Genomic DNA, 18,679 nt, shown 5'->3' with positions numbered 1-18,679 from the left:
TAGACCTGGACCAGAGTCACTGAGAGCCTAGGGCTACTGCCTCCAATGTGTGGTCTGGGGCCAGGACAGGGTGACACCCCCTCTGACCACAGGAAACAAAAGATGTTCAAAGTACTGGGGCTAAGGAGGACATTTTTTCACTCAATGGCCTTCAAAGCTCATTTCAAAACAAACTTAGACGCAACTGAAATATAAACATAGTATGACTGGCGGGAAACCAGCATACTGGGAAGGGCATGCAACCTCAACAGGCACTCCTGCAAGAGGGACAGGACTGGAGAGAAGAGTGACCGTGAAAGGAGCCCTCCAACGCCAAGAAATAAAAACAAGAGGCAGTCCAGCAAGCTTCCGCCTCTCCCCCTGGCCCAGGCCAAAAGGCAGACCTGCGCTGCCATGTGTGGGTGTTACCTCGGGAACGACGTGGCCAAGGGCAGGAGACTCTGCTCGACAGGAGGACTGGGACAGTGAGGGCTCGCTGACCTTCGTGCTGTCTAATCTCCCGTAAGTGACAGGGAGACCAGCGCTGGAGGACAGACATTCGTGTAGGGACCCGAAGGGACCTAGCCACAGAGCCGAGAGGACCATGCGCCTATGGGAAGGGCAACCTACCTTGCGAATCTGGTTTGTAGTCAGCATGATGACATCGGTCCCCTCATGAAAGCACTGGGAAGCAGCAAGGTAGCCAATGCGCTGTTGAATTGAACAAAAGAAGGCATCAGAGGTGAGACAAGGGGACCATGCAGTATTCCTGGAGGCTCCCAGCCCTTCGCCTGATCTTGGCACCAAGCAGCCCTTGGCCTGGGGGTCACAGGTGGGTGGGCACAGGGAAGCCATTCAAAAACCAAGCTGGGAGTCTTTAAAACTCCAGAGGGAGTATATGGTCTTTGAAATACGATGCTCTTTTAAGGTTCGCCAAACCATGGAGTCCTGTTACTAACGCCAACTTTTCACTTGTCAGCCAGGAATTGCTTTTATGATCTCATGCAGTAAGTCATCCTAAGCACTGGTTTTCTTAGGATTCAAATCTCTCAGCCAGGCTGACGCAGCTACCTTGTCCCACTCACACATGCATATGATGCTTTAAGACATATGCAGAGCACCACCACAATTTTCGCAAGTGTGGCATTTCATTTCAAGAGTAGCCAGCAGGCCGAAACCGGTTTGGCTCAGTGGATAGAGCGTCGGCCTGCGGACTGAAAGGTCCTGGGTTCGATTCCGGTCAAGGGCATGTACCTGGGTTGCGGGCATATCCCCAGTAGGAGATGTGCAGGAGGCAGCTGATCGATGTTTCTCTCTCATCGATGTTTCTAACTCTCTATCTCTCTCCCTTCCTCTCTGTAAAAAATCAATAAAATATATTTTAAAAAAAAAAAAAAAGAATATGTACTAAAACAGGAGACATGTTTATGTTACAACTAGAGGCCTGGTGCATGGATTCGTGCAAGGTGGGGTCCCTCAGCATGGCCTGAAGGGATTGGGCTGAAACTGGCATCCAACATCCCCCAAGGGATGTAGTAGTGCGTGAAGCAGCAGACGGCCGGAGAGGAGCCGCTACCACTCATCCCAGCCCATTGAGCGTCTGCCCCCTCTCGCATCTCCTGGTCTGCCACACCTAGCTATGGAGAAGTGGGTCCCTAGGACAGAGCTTCCACAGCCTCGCTAGGGGTGACTGAGGCTCGAAGAAGTGGAGTGGGTGCCCAAGGGGCACCCGGGGTAGACTGGGGAGTAGCGGTAGCTGCACGCCGTCCTGCAAGTCCTGGGGTGGGTCCGGTCTGATAGGAGCAGGCGAGCACTAGGGATGGAGTTCGTGGTCTCTTTTTTCCCTCCCTCTGTCCCTCGATCCCGGCTGCCCGGGGAAGATGCAGCCGGAGGGGTTGACGGGGGTCAGGGGTGCCGCGCCTCTGGATCGGTGGAATTTGAGCTGATGGCCTGGCCTCCCAATGCAAACTGCTGCTCTGCCCCACCTGCTTGTGATCTTTCACAGACTCGATTGCCTGTTTCTCTTTCCATCTGCCCGAGTTGACTGTCCCCTCGTGGTCAGTGCATGTCATAGCAACCAGTCGCTTAGGCTTTTATATAGAGAGATATCAAGTGAGAAGAAAACAGTGTCCCAAATTGCTCACGAGTAGTATCCCTCAGAAAATGACTGAGAGCACCTGACAATGTGATGAGTGATGGCCTCTGGGTGACATAATCAGTGCTTGTTTTCTTGAAGAGTAATGAATTCATTTTAATTTGTATTTAAAAATATATAACCAGCCTGGCTGGCATGGCTCAGTGGTTGAGCATTCACCTATGAACCAGGAGGTCAGGGTTCGATTCCCAGTCAGGGCACATGACAGGGTTGCAGGCTCGATTCCCAGTAGGGGGTATGCAGGAAGCAGCCCATCAATGAATCTCTCTTATCATTGATGTTTCTATCTGTCTCTCCCTCTCCCTTCCTCTCTGAAATCAATTTAAATATATATATACACACACACACACACACACACACACACACATATATATATAGCCTTACCCAATCCTATAAACCCATAATTTTACTTAAAATTGAAAGGAAAATATTATATAAATAGCATTAATTTGACAAAAACTGGAAGTGTGATGTTTGAATGGCTAGTTTGACTGAAACAGGTAACTATTTTTTTATTTTGTTTTTTCACAGTGCAACCTCTGTCCATAGGACCTCAGGAATGCCCAGGGAATTCCCCTTCTCCACCAGGGACCCACTCTGCCCAAGTCCCCATCACCACAGGGTTCAGGCTCCAAAGCAAGCTCACCTTGAACGTGAACTTGGAGGCACTCATCACTTCTATGATGTTGAAGGCAGCCCAGCTGATGTCGTATCCCAACATTTGCAACTGTTGGGAGAGAAACAGTGACTCACAAGCCTAAGCCCTAACATCCAGCATCCCAGCTCTTGAAAGGACACATACCACTCGCACTCTGAACACGCAGGTCACCCAACACACAACCTGGGGCATTTCATTTTTCCTGACCAGTTAAATCTTCATATTAAAGACTAAAGGGACAGATTAGTAACAAACAGTATAGGATAATGAACATATGTAGCTGAAATCCTAGCATCCTGTGTATTGGTTAAAATTCTCTACAATGATATTCATGAAACCTACATGACTGTGACCAAGAAAGGGGGGGGGGGGGAGTGCATGGCCCAGGCTCCCACACCAACCAGGGACCACAGCCAGACAAGGAACACTGCAGAAAACCCACCCAGGATGGTTCAGAGCTCCACCCACCAGGCTCCTCAGCACGGCCTGAAGGGGAGCTGGGCCAGATGGGTCCGGGCTCCACTATGCTCTGTGCCACCTGATAATCATTGCTCACCTCTCCCTTGACTCTTAAGAATTAGCCCTGTGTGCTGGAGGCCAGTGCCTGGAGCTGATGGCATCAATCAATGTTTGGCAGGTGGACAGGTGATGGACCGATGGCGGGATGGATGGACAGACAGAAAAATGGATGGACAGACAAATGGATGGTGGGCAGAGAAATGGAGGGATAGATGGCTTGATGCTGGAGTTGATAACAGCACCAGGGATGCAGGACAAGGGCACTGTGTAGAAGCGCCGCCTGAGCACTCACATACGTCAGCTTGCAGACGGCGTTTGCTTTGACTGCGATGTTATCCTGCTTCAGCTCTTGCTTGATTTCATCAATGCACTGAGAGATATACTTTGCCTAAAAGGAAAAAAAGCTTTGAGAAATTATGAGTGCCTGGCTAAAATAGTTAAGAATAATTATTTCAGAAAGAAGGGAGACCCAAAACAAAAAGCCACAGAGCATTTAATTAATGTGAAAAGCCACATAGTGTTTCATTTATGTGAAAAGTCCACAGCAGGGAAATCCAGAGAGGATCCACAGGTCCTAAAACTGGTTTTGTGATAGTGGCACGACTGATATACTAAAAACCACTGAATTTTAAAAAGCCATTTCTTTTTGCTAAATATTTTTTTTATCTTCACTGGAAGACATGATGAGGGAGTGAGAGAAGGAGAGAGGAGGGGAAGAGAAGAGAGAGAAACATCAATCGGTTGCCTTCTATTCGTGCCCTGATCGGGAACCAAAACCACAACCCAGGCACGTACCTTGGCCAGGATTGAACCAGCAACCTTTGGTGCACAGGATGATACTCAACCTGCTAAGCCACTCTGGCTGGGCTTTTTAAAATTTTTTTTAAATTTATTGATTTTAGATAGAGAGAGGAAAGGAGAAGGGGATGGGGAGAAAGAGAGTGAGAGAGACAGGGAGCGGGAAAGAAACATCGAATTGTTCTACTTATTTATTAATTCATTGGTTGCTTCTTGTATGTGCCCTAAATGGGGACCTGAAACCTTGGTGTATCAGGATGATGCTCTAACCAACTAAGCTACACGGCCAGGGCCTAAAAAACCATTTCATTTGGATAGGATGCCTCTGATTCCTTCACCATCCTCCTCCTGAGGGCAGGGAGGACCGGGGAGTGGCAATGGAACAAGAGTGGTGGGGGAGGGGGAGGATGGGCCAGGCCCTGTGGCTGCCCAGGAACAGTGTCAAGCATAAGTAGGCCAGATTGTGTTGGGGCTGTGACCAGTATGGAGGTACAGATAGGAGCCAGGCTAGGGGAAGATTGGCTGTGAGAAGATCCTCCTGCCCTTAGGAACCCAGGCATCCAGTTGCTCCCAAGGAACTGGGCATCAAGCACATTCAGCCAGCTCCTCCCCACCAAGCTCCCCATCCTCTCTGAGCATGTCACATCAGGGCAGCCTCTCCTAAAGCAGCACAAGCTTGACTAAGCATCTCTGCCTGTGGCTTACTTGCCTCTCACTGAGCATGATGTCAAGGATCATCCAAGCTGCAGCAAGCATGTGCATGAGGATAACACTGTTTCTATCCATTCCCGCGTGGACACTTGGATTTTTCTCACTTTTTGCCTTTTGTGAATAGTGCTATTGTGGTCATTTGTGTACAGGTATTAGTGTGCACATGTTTTCAATTCTTTTGGGTTTCCTTGCTAACTCAGAACATCTCCTAAAACACCATTCAAAAAGGTCAGACCTGGCCCTAGCTGGTTTGGGTCAGTGGATAGAGGGATAAAGCGTCGGCCTGCGGACCAAAGGGTCCCAGGTTTGATTCCGGTCAAGGGCATGTACCTTGGTTTCAGGTTCCTCCCCGGCCCCAGCCCTGGTCAGGGCTCATGCAAGAGGCAACCAATCGATGTGTTTCTCTCACATCGATGTTTCTGTCTTTCCCTCTCTCTTCCATTCTCCCTAAAAATCATTGGAAAAATATCCTCAAGTAAGGATTAATCAAAAATACACAAAAAAGTTAGATCAGAAGCTATACCAATCCACAAGGTCCAGAGCAACTGATGTACCTACCCACTGGGAGCGGCAGGGCACAAGCCTCCTATCACCCCAGGAGATACGCCATGGCAGCCCCAAACAGAACTGAAACTTGCTGCCAGGCAAGGAACAGTCACCATGGATCACAATGTGTCTGTCCAGCACTCCATGAAGTATGAGGAGCCCGTCAGCAACAATAGCTGTCCAGCTGGCAGCAGGATTCCATGTTCCCCTGCTGCACCACCTAGAGAGCCTGCCTCCCAGACACAGGGCTGAAAGCACGCAGAGCAATAGCAGACAATGGGCTCCTGTTCCACATGTCCTGCATGTTACCATGCGTGCTCCAGGCTCAGTTCTTCAAGGGCAGCCCTAGGGACACTGGCCATTCACATGCCACCTTGGACCACACTCTGAGACCCTCAGCCACCAGCAGCCTCACAGGGCAAAGAACTACTCAAGTGCCCTCAGCCACAAAATATTTTATGAATATTTTATGATCAAGAGTTGGTACAATGGAACAACTGTCACCATATCCTTCCAATGGGCTTCAGATTACTAAATCCTGCTCAGGGGACCTCAGCTCCCTGTCCCTCCACACAAATGACTCCTTCCTGCCCCCTGGATCAGGATTATTAATGATTTAAAAGGGAAAGAATAAGACAACAATCACAAGTGTTGGGGAAATCAGCCACACACAGTGGATGGGGAGTGAATAGTGCAGACGTTATAGAAGACAATGTAGCTCCCCAGAAGGGTGAGCACAGTGCCCACTCCCAGGTGGACCCCCAAGAACACTGAAACAGGTGCTCACACACACACTGGCACCCTAATATACAACCTGTGACAGCCCAAAAGTAGAAACAACCCAAATATTCACTGGCTGATAATACACAATGTGGTCCACCTGCCTATGGCAGCTTTTAGGAGGGTGGGGTAGGGTCCACTTCCGGTAATGTCCGAGCAGTTCCCACCAGACCAAGGCCACTACAAATACTGTTTACATCAGCTATCCAGACACACTGGAGAACAAGCAAAAGCACTGGAGAATGTCCTGTTCTTCACAGCTTTTATACTCTTCTTTTTAAAAAAATGTACTTTTTATTGATTTCAGAGAGGAAGGGAGAGGGAGAGAGAGAGAGAGAGAGAAACATCAATGAGAGAGAGTCACTGATCGGCTGCCTCCTGCACGCCCCACATTGGGGATCGAGCCCACAACCCGGGCATGTGCCCCAACCAGGGATCGAACTGTGATCTCCTGGCTCATAGGCCGATGCTTAACCACTGAGCCACAGCAGCGGGGCCATCACTTTTACCTTGAGTGCCATGCAGAGAAGCTAAGATCCAGGGAAGAGACCTGTGTCCAACTGGCTTCAAGAACCAGAGCAGTGTTTGGGGTGAACAGGGCCACTGAAAAGTGAAGAGGGAAATCCCAAAGAAGAGAGAGATGGGGGTAGTTCCCACATTCTGAATATAAAACCCACATAAATCTCTGGCCGACCCCTTAACAATGCACGCATGGGCACATTCCACACAACCCAGCCAAAGCTAGAAAAATAAGCATTTCACAGACCTTGTAAGGGCGGCCGAGTTGTAGTTTCAGCCCAGATGAATTAACTGCCCACTAAACAAACCCTTCTCCCCACAGAATCAATAATCCTCAGACAATACAACAGAATCCAGTCTCTACAATGTCCACAATTCAATCCAAAATTATTCAAAATAAGAAACAGGAACACTCAACAAGAACCAATGAAGGCTGGCCCTGAGAGAACCAGGATAATGAAATTAACACAAAGATTTCAACTCGGCAACTGTAACAATGCTCTCATAGAACACAAAGAAAATGCACTCACAATGAATAAAAAGAGGAAATCTCAGCAGAGAAAGTGACAGAAAATAACCAGAGGGGTGGCCACTTGAACCCAAGGTAGCTCTGTTGTTCAGGGACCTATCACACGGGCACGCATGGCCAGGATGCTCCTAAATCTCCTCCAGACACCAGTCGTTACCCCAGAACCTAGAAGGCAGAGAAGGTACCCTAGGGCCAAGACCCTCCGCATCAGCCATGGACCAGCATCCCTAGACCGCAAGCCTGAAGCCCCAAGGAGGTTCATAAGACCACTGCCCTCCACCCCCACACAGTGGCAGGGCACCTCCTCAGGCACTTCCTTCCTTTGAGCTGGTCACCAGAGACATCTGGTTGGGTCTGAAGGAGATCCAAAATCTTCAGAAGAGCACATACCTAGTGTTAAGGAAGAACCCCCTCAGCTGCCTGGCAAGAGAAATATGAGTTAATACATGGTGTGGACTTCAATTGGCAAGCCCAGCCCCTCTTGGCCTTACAAGAGGCAACAGAGGCACCTCTAATACATCTCTTTGAGGATGTCTATCTCCTCTCTCTACATGCTGGCCATGTTACTCTCTTCCCAAAGGACATGCAGCTGGCCAGGAGGATATGAGGCTTCAGGAAGGGCTCAGTTAAGCTGCCACCTGCCCTTGGATGATACCAGGGACTGTCTGGAGCCAGGACCAGATCCATGAAGCCCGAGGTGTTGTGTGGACTTGCTCTGAGTAGAGTGTGCATGTCGCTTTTGTAATTTTTCTTTAAAGGAGTAGACTGCAATAGCTTTCCTCTGCAACAGAGGTTAATGTATAAGAAAAACAACACAGGCATTAGCTGATTTGGCTCAGTGGATAGAGCGTTGGCCTGCGGACTGAAGGGTCCCAGGTTCGATTCCAATCAAGGGCACATGCCCGGGTGCGGGCTCGATCCTCAGTAGGGGGCATGCAAGAGGCAGCCAATCAATGATTCTCATCATTGATGATTCTCTCTCTCTCCCTTCCTCTCTGAAATCAATTTATATATATATATAAAAGGCTAATATGCAAAGTGTCCTCTTGGGAGTTCGATCACTCGCTATGACGTGCGCTGACCACCAGGGGGCGGCACAGAACGAAGGAGGGCCCCAATTGGTCCTGATTGCTGGCCAGGCCTAGGAACCCTACCTGTGCAAAAATTTCATGCATGGGCCTTCTAGTATGTGTGTATGTGTATATATATAATCAACACGATTCCAGAGGCCTGAGAATTATTTTCGGATAGAGATTTCCAAGGTTGACTTCAGCCTGTAAATTATTCCTATGACTTCTTAGTGATTTTGAAAACATCAGATTTTCTGATATTTGCTTATTATTTTAAATTTTCCCATACCATTAAAGTTTCTTACCACATGTGCATTTACTTCTATTTAATATATAAGGGGAAAAATAAGAGAAGAGCACTTCAGTCAGTTGCATGGAAGAGCCTGGCGCATCTAGCATACAAATTTCTGTCCTTCTGATGAACTCCATTAGTGGCAGCAACAAGCACCTATGTGGACTGAGCCTGTCAACAAATTAACAGCTTTTCGAAAACTCAATTGGGGTGAAAACTGAAAATTTTTTAGGGTTTGATGTTCTGGTTCTTAATAAATTTCTATCAAAATCATTCAGAAATCCTAACTTGTAGAACTTTATTATTTGTAAATCACAGATGTAGCATAGCTTAGAACTTTAGAATCTTTCATTCCAGGATTTTACGGTATTGACAGGTATTTCTGTAACTTCCAAGTGGAGAGATGCTGGAGAGCAAAATGGAGATGAAAGAGTTAGCAAATTTAAAGGTGGAACCACAGGAGTCAGCCAGTCACAGAAAAAGTTTTTTTTGGAGGGAGATAAACAAAGCTCTCAGGGACAATGTCAAAAGGTGAAATATATGGATAACTGGGGTCACAGGAATGGAAAGGATGAGACAGAGAAAATAATTGAAAAACTAATGGCTGAAACCTTCTGAAATTTGGTGAAAGACATACACGTCCAGGTTCAAGAAACTCAGCACCCCAGACAGGAAACAGAAAAGAAAACCACACCCAGGCATATCATGGTCAACCTGCCAAAAACTGAAGATAGAGAAAAATCTTAAAAGCAGCCAGAGGAAAATGACATGGTACATACAGAAGATAAATTTCTGCCAATTTAAAAAAAAAATTTATTGATTTCAGAGAGGAAGAGATAGAAACATCAATGATGAGAGAATCATTGACCGGCTGCCTCCTGTGTGCCCCACATTGGGAATCAAGCCCGCAACCCGGGCATGTGCCCTGACCGGGAATCAAACCATGATCTGGCTCATAGGTCGATGCTCAACCACTGAGCCTCGCTGGCCGGGCAATCTCTGCCAATTTCTCATTAGAAACAATGGAGGCCACAAGAAGAGTAGAAAACACTGCTGACTCAGAATTCTCTACCCAAGATTATATCCCCTTAGGTAGAACAGAGCCCCATTACATCTATCCCTGCACCTCAAAACACTCACAAGGAAAACAAAGAGACCCACAGAAAGTGGCTGATGTTCAGGAAAACTCTGCCTGAACCTTATTTTTAGGTATAAAACAGGTACACAGGATCATGGTTCCTCCACACAGGGAAATAAAGGAAAAGGTCATAAAATATGGAAAATAGGCCTGGCCTATTGGTTAGAGCATTGGTCTGTGCACTGAAGGGTTTCGAGTTCGATTCTGGATGTAGGGCACGTACCTTGGTTGTGGGTTCATTCCCCGTCCCCGTTTGGGGCACGTGAGGGAAGCAACCAGTCCATGTGTCTAACATCGATGTTTCTTTCTCTCTCTTTCCCTCCCACCTCTTCCACGCTCTGAAAAAAGCAATGGGGAAAATATCAAGCCCTAGCCAGTTTGGCTCAGTGGATAGTGCTGGCCTGCAGACTGAAGGGTCCCAGGTTCAATCCCAGTCAAGGGCACATGCCTGGGTTGTGGGCCCAATCCCTAACAGGAGACGTGCAGGAAGCACCAATCAATGATTCTCTCTCATCATTGATGGTTCTATCTCTCTCCCTTTCCCTTCCTCTCTGAAATCAATAAAAACTTATTAAAAAAATTTTTTTAAAGAAAAAATATCAAGTGAGGATTAACAAAAAATAAATAAATAATCTGCTTTATACTCACTTAAGAGTGCTAAACATTTATCTAAAACAGTTATGTAAAGCTAAAGTGAATGTGGGAAGAAATGATTATATTAATCTTTTATTTCTATACAGCATTGTTGACAGAAAGAAAAATATTACTCCTCCTTTGACAAGAGGAAAAAAAATGGTCAGGATATACAGACATAATTTAGATCCAGAAAATTATGTAAAAACATAAATTAGAATTATTTTAAAGTTTAAGATAAATGGCTTTTTATCACTGACATTTTTTAGAAGAAACCAGAGGTGCAAACATGGTTACAGTTCTCTAACACCTCAAGCTGTCCCATGCCATTCGCACTTTGCCACAGGGCAAATCGGCATTGTTTTTATTGTGACAGAACTTAATCTGAAACACAGGATACAAATATCCTTCATAGATGAACCCCTCAGGGCTGTAATAAAATAACCATTTCAACCCTGGCTGCTCAGGAGAGCTCCCTGGGGCACTTTTTAAAAGATCCAGACTCCAGGGCTCTCCATGGACGAGTGGTCAGGATCTCTCAGGTCAAGGCCCAGAGAGTCTGTTTTTACTGAGCCCTGAGTGGACTCCAAGGTGCTGGCAAGCTCTACAGCTACATTCCCAACATCGCCCAGTGTCCCCCCAGGCAGAAGCTCCCAGTATGAACCACTGCCCTAGAGCCAGGACATACAGTGCAAGGACACAGGGACCCATAGGTTTGGGGGAGCAGCAACAATATGAAGAGCCACAAATGGCCGTGCTCTTGGGGAAACTGGGAAAAGTGCATGGGTAAGAGGGGTGGGTAGTTTGAGGAGCGTGCAGAAGGCTGAGGGGGCCCTTGTGAAACAGGAAGACCACCAAAAGGTCTGCAGTGGTACTCAGGGCCCTGTTCTGGGAGTGGCTCCATCTGTGAGATGGACTTTTTAAAAAAAATTTAGAAATATCTTGTGGGGTTTTGTTGTTATTATTCTGGATTTATTTTTAATTCTAATTGACATACAGTAATACATTAGTTTCAGGTGTACAATATAGTGATTCAACATTTACATACTTTACAAAGTGATCACCCCATAAGTCTAGTTAACATTTGACTCTATTCCCTATGTTATAATTACATCTCCAGGACTTATTCCATAACTGGCACAAGTGGGTACAGCCCAGGGCTGGTGTTGTTCAAGGTAGTGAGTAAGATAAGATGGTGGCAGAAGAGCAGCTGGAGGCTACCGTGGTTCAGAGGGACGAGGGGGTGTGGCGTGGGGCAATGTGTGTGTGACTGCACCACTTCAGGGGCTTAGGCTGGAGGAGCAGTGGCTGCGTGGAGCTGACTGGGGGAAGGAGGTTAAGACTCAAAAGCCAGCGAGTTGGTCAGTGTGAGTCTCCTGCAGCTGCTGCAACAAGACAGGTGTGACAGAGCTGGTCCTTCCAGAAGCTCCAGGGAGAACATCCCAGCCTGTTCTAGCTTAGGAGATGGGGAGGGCCCTGGATACCCCACAGGCCCCAGTGTGATCACAGGGGTCCTTATAAGGAGGCGGGGGGGGGGGGGGGGGTCAGAACCAGAGAGATAGATGCGGCTGTGCTGCTGGCTGTGAGGATGGAGGCAAAAGGAGAGGCATTCCTCAGGGAGGCTCGAGTGTCAGTGTGGGCTTTGAAAGTTGATAACAAGAAACCAGGTCAGTAAACATGGGCAGAAATCCAGGCTCCCCCACCCCCGCCCAGTAGTAGCTGACCCCAAGATGGGGTTAAATGTGCCTAGATATTGTTGAGGACAACTCCTGGGAGAGGAAAAAAGAGGGAGCCGGGAGTAGGCTGTGTGGATCTGGCCGAGTGAAGGGCCAGGGAGGAAAGGCTGGATGGAAGCAGCTAAGGAAAGGTCGGCAAGACCAGTCACCTGCCTCAGTGGCCCTGCACAGTCACCAGCTGGGAATGGCAGCATGGCCTCTGGAGCACAAGGTGATGGGCTTCGAAGCTGGGCCCCTAGTCAACTCAGCGCAGTAGCTGAGGTCTTAGAGACGGCAGCTCTAGGGCTACCAAGGGGCACAGAGGGAGGGTTCAGGAGTCTTGGGAAGGACAGGGAGCTTCCAGGAGACAGGTCTAAACCAAATCCAAAGCAAAGGTGAAGGGAGGATGGCTAGTCACTGGGTACTCAGCCCCAGGCAGCAAAGCAATAGATGCAAGTGCAATGCTTGCCAAAACCTATTCCACCCAAACACTGAGGGGTACATGCAGAGCTTGTGCCCAACGGAGGAGTGAACTGCAGCCCCAAACAGCAAACAACTGGAACCACTTAATGCCCACCCAAGGGGGCTGGCTAAATAAACGGATGGAGGGTCTTCCCATGCTCTCACAGAAAGCTGTCAGAGACTGTTCCACCCACAGGCAAGCACACAGACTCGTAACCTACACTCAGAAACACCCACAATTTCTATGCAGAGAAAAATCTTAACGTAGACACAAACTGATTTACAGGGAGAAGTGTTGTCTTGTCCCCTTTTACCTAATAAACACTGAGCTTATTACAAAAAGTTATAGGTATAATTTTATAAAGATTAAAAGAAAAAGTTTCCCCCAAATTATGAAAAGTGCCCATGAAAATAAAACCTTAAGTCAACTGGGTTTTTTCCTAGTCATATCCAACTTTTAGAAGCAAGAACATTCACAAGTGGATTTCCCCTACCTGCCAACATTATCCTTGCTGTATCTTTTTTTTTTTTAATATATTTTATTGATTTTTTACAGAGAGGAAGGGAGAGAGATAGAGAGTTGGAAACATCGATGAGAGAGAAACATCGATCAGCTGCCTCCTGCACATCTCCTACTGGGGATGTGCCCACAACCCAGGTACATGCCCTTGACCGGAATCGAACCCGGGACCTTTCAGTCCGCAGGCCGACGCTCTATCCACTGAACCAAACCGGTTTTGGCTATCCTTGCTGTATCTTAAGGATAATAAATTTAAGCATCCAGAAATGTGTAAATCAGGCCTATTTTTGGGACTTGTTTTAAGAAATATGTTTTCCCTGGTAATCCAATACATACACACATATACACACTGAATATCATAAACTGAAATAAAAGTTTCAAGAAACAACAATTATTCTCTGTACATAAAGTCTGGGGTTTTCTAGTTTCTTGTCCTTTTTTAAAGCATAACCCATTAAATTGAATTCATAACGCACTAAAGGGTCACAGGTTGAGGCCTGGAAATAGCCAGGTACATGACTTCATGGGGTGCTCTGGTGCTCACAGAAGCCTGCATTATGATATTCACTGCTTCCTTGTAAGCACCGTCAAGGAGAGGAGGCAACGTTACCCCCACTTTACAGATGAGAAACCGGTTAGGGGGTCTCCCTAGGTCACTCAGTTAAACAGGCCCAAGAACTTAGACTCAGATCTCCTAAACTCCATACAAGCTCCACTAACTTACCCTGCCTTTCCACGCAGCTTTTAAAGTCACTGCTAACCTCATTTCTATGATACTGCGCAGAAGTTTTAAGCTAAAATCTATTATAAAAAGTAACCTTTTTTGGGAAAACTATTTCTGCTGCAGAAAAGCACCCTGTCAGAAGTCTCAGTTGGGGTGTGGTGGGGTGGTAGGGAAGAGCCTGTTTTAGAGAGTGGGGGAACGGAGAGTAACTCAACAGTCACGGGCTGCGCTCCTACAGAGACAAAGATAAACCGCCAGAAGTGACACCTCGAGATCATAACCATCTTCTGATGGCAAAACAACAGCACCCAGATGCTATGTCCTGCCAGGAATTGCCCACAGGCCCAGGGCAGAGGCCACTGGGAGACCTGTGACGTTTGAAGACTTCCAGCACCAGCTCCACCAATACCCCGGTTTCACGGGTCCCAAGACTGTGGGGAAGGCGCTATTAATTCCCACCAATTTCAAATGAAGAAACCAAGAGTCAGGACACTGCCCAGTGATTTGCTTAGCCACTGCTCAGTAATCAAGGACAATCAGCTAAACTACTCTTTCAACTCAGAAGGAAAGATCAGGACAGGAGTCAGCCACCCATTTGTAACCATTGCCATGTCCTACAAGATGCAAAACACAGTGAGAGGTTATGGAGATGAACGAAAATAACCTAATCACATTTCGGTGAGATCACACCTCTTCTGAAAAAGTGCCACAGAGGCAGAAACTCGGGCTCCCAGCAGAGGGACCGGGGCCGAGGGCGCAATTGCCTCCTGGCGAATCCCACTTCCTTGCACCTCCTATTCTGCAACGCCCGGCTTCCTGGGCGCCATTGTTTGGAAGGCGGGTTGGCAGCTGGTAGCGGCACCTGCACAATATCCAACAGCGGCTCTCCGCAGGGCACCTCTTTCTCTGGCCAGGGAAGCGGGGGCTTTCTTTAAGGTCCCACGTGTAAGGACCTGCCTGGGCCTCTTCCATGAAGCCAGAGGTCTGGGGGCCACGAACTGTCCCCATTCCTCCTGAATTTAGGTCACACAGGTTGGGGGGCGGGGGGGGGGGGGAAGGGGAGAGGGGAGGAAACGATGCCCACGGCTACAATTTTACTTCTGGAAAACCTTTCCTTCCCCCTGGCTTTTAGGCTTCGCTATTCCAGGACCCCTCCGCAGCTTCCTTATTTTGGCCCGGACGCCAGCTGCCGCCGTCTCTCTCCCGAGGGGGAGGCCCCACCTTCCCCGCCCCCTCCCAGCCCCCCGGCCCGGCCCGGCCCCAGGGAGCGATCTGGACACGCACTAACCCTATAGGGATTACAGGAGGGTCCCTCAACCAAGAGGCCTGCGGCGGGTCAGGGACTCGGTATATTTTGAACAGGTGATCCAGACACACAAGACTGGAGGGCCGCCGCTCGGGGCGACCTGCGAAGTCTCTTCCGGGGTCACCGCGGGAAGGGGAGGGAGGGCCCCATCACCAAGCGGGTAAACTGAGGCTCTCAAAGGGAGGCCACCCCGCGGCAGGTCCCCCCAGGCAGAAGGGACTAGGAGGGGTGTCGGAGAACCGCGGCTTGGGGACCTTCGGGGTCTCGTCTGGGGCCGCCTTCAGCCCTCGGGGGTAAACTGAGCCTCCGGGAGGGAGCGGGTGTGCGGCGCCCAGGCCGGGGGCAGGCGGGGCTCAAGCTGGGAGGAAGCCTCCGGGACCAGCCGGCAGATCGGGGTCGCGGGCAGGGCCAGGCCAGCCACGCGGCCGGCTCACCTCCTCCTCCTTGTGGTTGCGGATGCCGCGCACCAGGTCCTGCAAGTTCTTGTCGAACATGCGGTCGATGCTGCCCTTGACCATCTTGAGGGCCATAACGGCGGCGGCCGGCGGGCTGGAGCCCCGGGAGGCCTGATGCCGGGTGCCGTGCGGGGACCCAGGGGCCGCCCTTGCCGCCCGCGGAGCGCTGCGCCGCCGGCCGCCACTGCGGGGCGGGCAACCAGGCCAGGCCTGCGGCGGTCGGGGCGGAGCGGCGGCAGCGGCGGGATCCGCTGGGCAGGCCGCGCTCCCCTCCCCTCACGCTCCACGGAACTTGCAAATGGCGGACAAGATGGTGGCCGGTCAGCTGACAGCAAGCTCCGGGGCCGACGGCCCGCCCCCGGAAGTCCCTCCTTCCATGAAGATACCACGTTCCTACGCGACACCAGGCCGCCCAATGGAAACACGGACAACGCCCTCTGAGCCTACTTAGGCACGCCCGCCGCGGCTCAGAATTCTTCCCTCTTATTGGTCAGTGTCCTCCGGAGCTCCACCTACTTCCCCGTTTCGGGCAATAGCCACGCCCCTAGGAAAAACCTCCCCATCCTGCTCCTTACTAAGTGACAGCCGTGGGCGGGGCGCCCACGTGGAGCTTCTCTGGCAAGTTCCTGGGGAAGAATCCAGCTCTGCTTTTTCTGATTCTAAAAGCTGACGCTACCTGAAACTTGCAAACCCGACGCTGCGGTGAACAGATCCTGCATCTCCTGCACTTCTCACAAAATCCTGTGATATGGACAGGACAGGTATAACCATGGCCCAGAACTAGGCAGTCATTCATTCAACAAACTTTTTTGTTGTTGTTAATCTTCACTTGAGGATATTTTTCCATTGTGGGAGAGAAAGGAAAAGACAGAGAGACATCATGTGAGAGAAACACATCAATTGATTGCTTCCTGCACGCGCCAAGGTACTGCCCTTGACCGGAATGGAACCCGGACCCTTTGTTCCCCAGGCCAATGCTCTATCCTCTGAGCCAAACCGGCTAGGGCTCAACAAACATTTACTGAGGGCCTTCCATGTGCCAGGAATGGTAACGAGATACGTACAGTGCCAGTCCAACAAATACACCATTCAGAGGGTAAATAAGCCACAAACTGAGATAAGACATTTGCAATACATATATCTGACAATGGACTTATAGCCACAACATGGCTCAACAAAACAGAAAACCAAGAAGAACGATACAAAAATTCTTACAAATCACGAGAAATGGCAAAACGAACATGCTCATCACAAAAGAAGACATCTGAATGGTCAATGGGTATATGGCTCCATCTCATTAGTCATTAGGGAAATATAAATTTAAACCACAATGAAATACCTCTGTACCTCTATGAGCATAGCTAAAATTAGAAAGAATAATGACATCAAGTGTTGTGTGGGGTTTTTTTTTGGGGGGGGGGTTGCTCTTTTTTTTTAATTGTTTAAAGTATTACATATGTCTCCTTTTTCCTCCCATCCACCCCTCCCTGGCCACTCCCCCCCCCACACACACACACACACATACACACATCAAGCGCTGAAAGGATGTGGAACAACCAGATCTGTCTCTTACATTTCAGGTAAGAATGTAAAACTACACAGCTATATTGGACACCTGTCTGGCTGTATCTTTTTTTTTTTTTTAGGCTGTATCTTTTAAAACTAAAATTGTATAACCCTGTGACCCAGCAATTCCACTACTGTTCCCACCAAAGACTTGGACAAGAATGTTCAAAGTAGCTGTATTTTAGCTACTTTAGCTGTATTTTAGCAAAATCCACCCAAAATAGCCCAAATGTCCATCAACAGAAATGGATACATAACTTGTAATATATTCACAACATAGCCACATGGAATACTATGTAGCAACTAAAGAACAAACTACTTACACACAGAATGAAATGGATGAATTACACCATACAATATTGAACAAAATAAGCCAGGCACAAAAGAGTGTATACAGTATGATTCTACTTCTGTGAAGTTCAATTACAGGCAAAACCAATAGTTAGAATTAAATATTATAATTAGTACTTAAGTATTAGTATTAATAGTTAATACTAAGTGATATAATTAAGTCTTAAGAATGACTAAGAGAACCCTGGATTGTGTGGCTCAGTTAGTTGAGTGTCATTTCATTCACCAAGAGGAGAGGTCACTGGTTTGATTCCCTTTCAGGATACACGCTTGGTTTATGAGCTTGATCCTCAGTAGAGAGTGTGCTGGAGACAACCAATCTCTCTCTCTCTCTCCCTTCCTCTCTCTAAAGTCAATAAAAACATTTTTTAAAAGACTCATTATAAACCTATGGTAATCAAAACAGTGAAACAGCCGAAACCGGTTTGGCTCAGTGGATAGAGCGTCGGCCTGTGGACTGAAGGGTCCCAGGTTCGATTCCGGTCAAGGGCATGTACCTTGGTTGCGGGCACATCCCCGGTGGGGGATGTGCAGGAGGCGGCTGGTCGATGTTTCTCTCTCATCGATGTTTCTGACTCTCTATCTCTCTCCCTTCCTCTCTGTAAAAAATCAATAAAATATATTTAAAAAAACAAAAAAAACCAGTGAAACAGACGAAAGAGAGTAAAGAAAAAGTATTTTCACGTTTAGATAGTCAATTGATTTACCACAAAAGTTAAATAAATGAAGGACAGAAATAGTCTTTCAACAAATGGTGCTGTAATGACTGAATAACAAAATGGGAAAAAAATAGTTGTCCCTATCTCTTGTTTTTAAAATGTGTTTATTGATTTTAGAGAGAGAGGAAGGGAGAAGGATAGAGAGATAGAAACATCACTGATGGGCTGCCTCCTGCCTGCCCCCTACTGGAGAATCAAACTAGTGACCTCTTGGTTCATGGGTTGACGCTCAAACACTGAGCAACACCTGCTGGGCTCCCCATGAACTTTTTTTTTTTTTAAATGTATTTTATTGATTTTTTTACAGAGAGGAAGGAAGAGGGATAGAGCGTTAGAAACATCGATGAGAGAGAAACATACACCAGCTGCCTCCTGCACACCCCCAACTGGGGATGTGCCTGCAACCAAGGTACATGCCCTTGACTGGAATCGAACCTGGGACCCTTCAGTCCGCAGGCCGATGCTCTATCCACTGAGCCAAACCGGTTAGGGCTCCCCCTGAACTTTTAATGTCTATTGTGTCTATTGGTTTAA

General features: G+C 48.1%; 1 protein-coding gene across 1 annotated transcript in view; it reads right to left on the bottom strand.

Annotated features, from left to right (window-relative positions):
* Positions 1-15,816, bottom strand: part of AP3D1 (adaptor related protein complex 3 subunit delta 1) — a 44,769-nt gene extending 28,953 nt beyond the window's left edge. Inside the window, exons 1-4 of the mRNA XM_081091002.1 lie at positions 15,489-15,816; positions 3,604-3,699; positions 2,781-2,861; positions 610-690 (exon numbers count right to left, since the gene is read on the bottom strand). Of these exons, the coding sequence (XP_080947128.1) occupies positions 610-690; positions 2,781-2,861; positions 3,604-3,699; positions 15,489-15,584 (354 nt within the window). The 5' untranslated portion in view covers positions 15,585-15,816. The remainder of the gene's footprint in view (positions 1-609; positions 691-2,780; positions 2,862-3,603; positions 3,700-15,488) is intronic.
* Between the last annotated feature and the right edge of the window lie 2,863 nt (positions 15,817-18,679).

The sequence above is a fragment of the Myotis nattereri genome (assembly GCF_964212035.1).
Source record: "Myotis nattereri genome assembly, chromosome: 5".
NCBI lineage: Eukaryota > Metazoa > Chordata > Mammalia > Chiroptera > Vespertilionidae > Myotis > Myotis nattereri.
The sequence above is the reverse complement of the archived record's forward strand: the minus strand, read 5'-3'. Positions and strand labels throughout refer to the sequence as shown.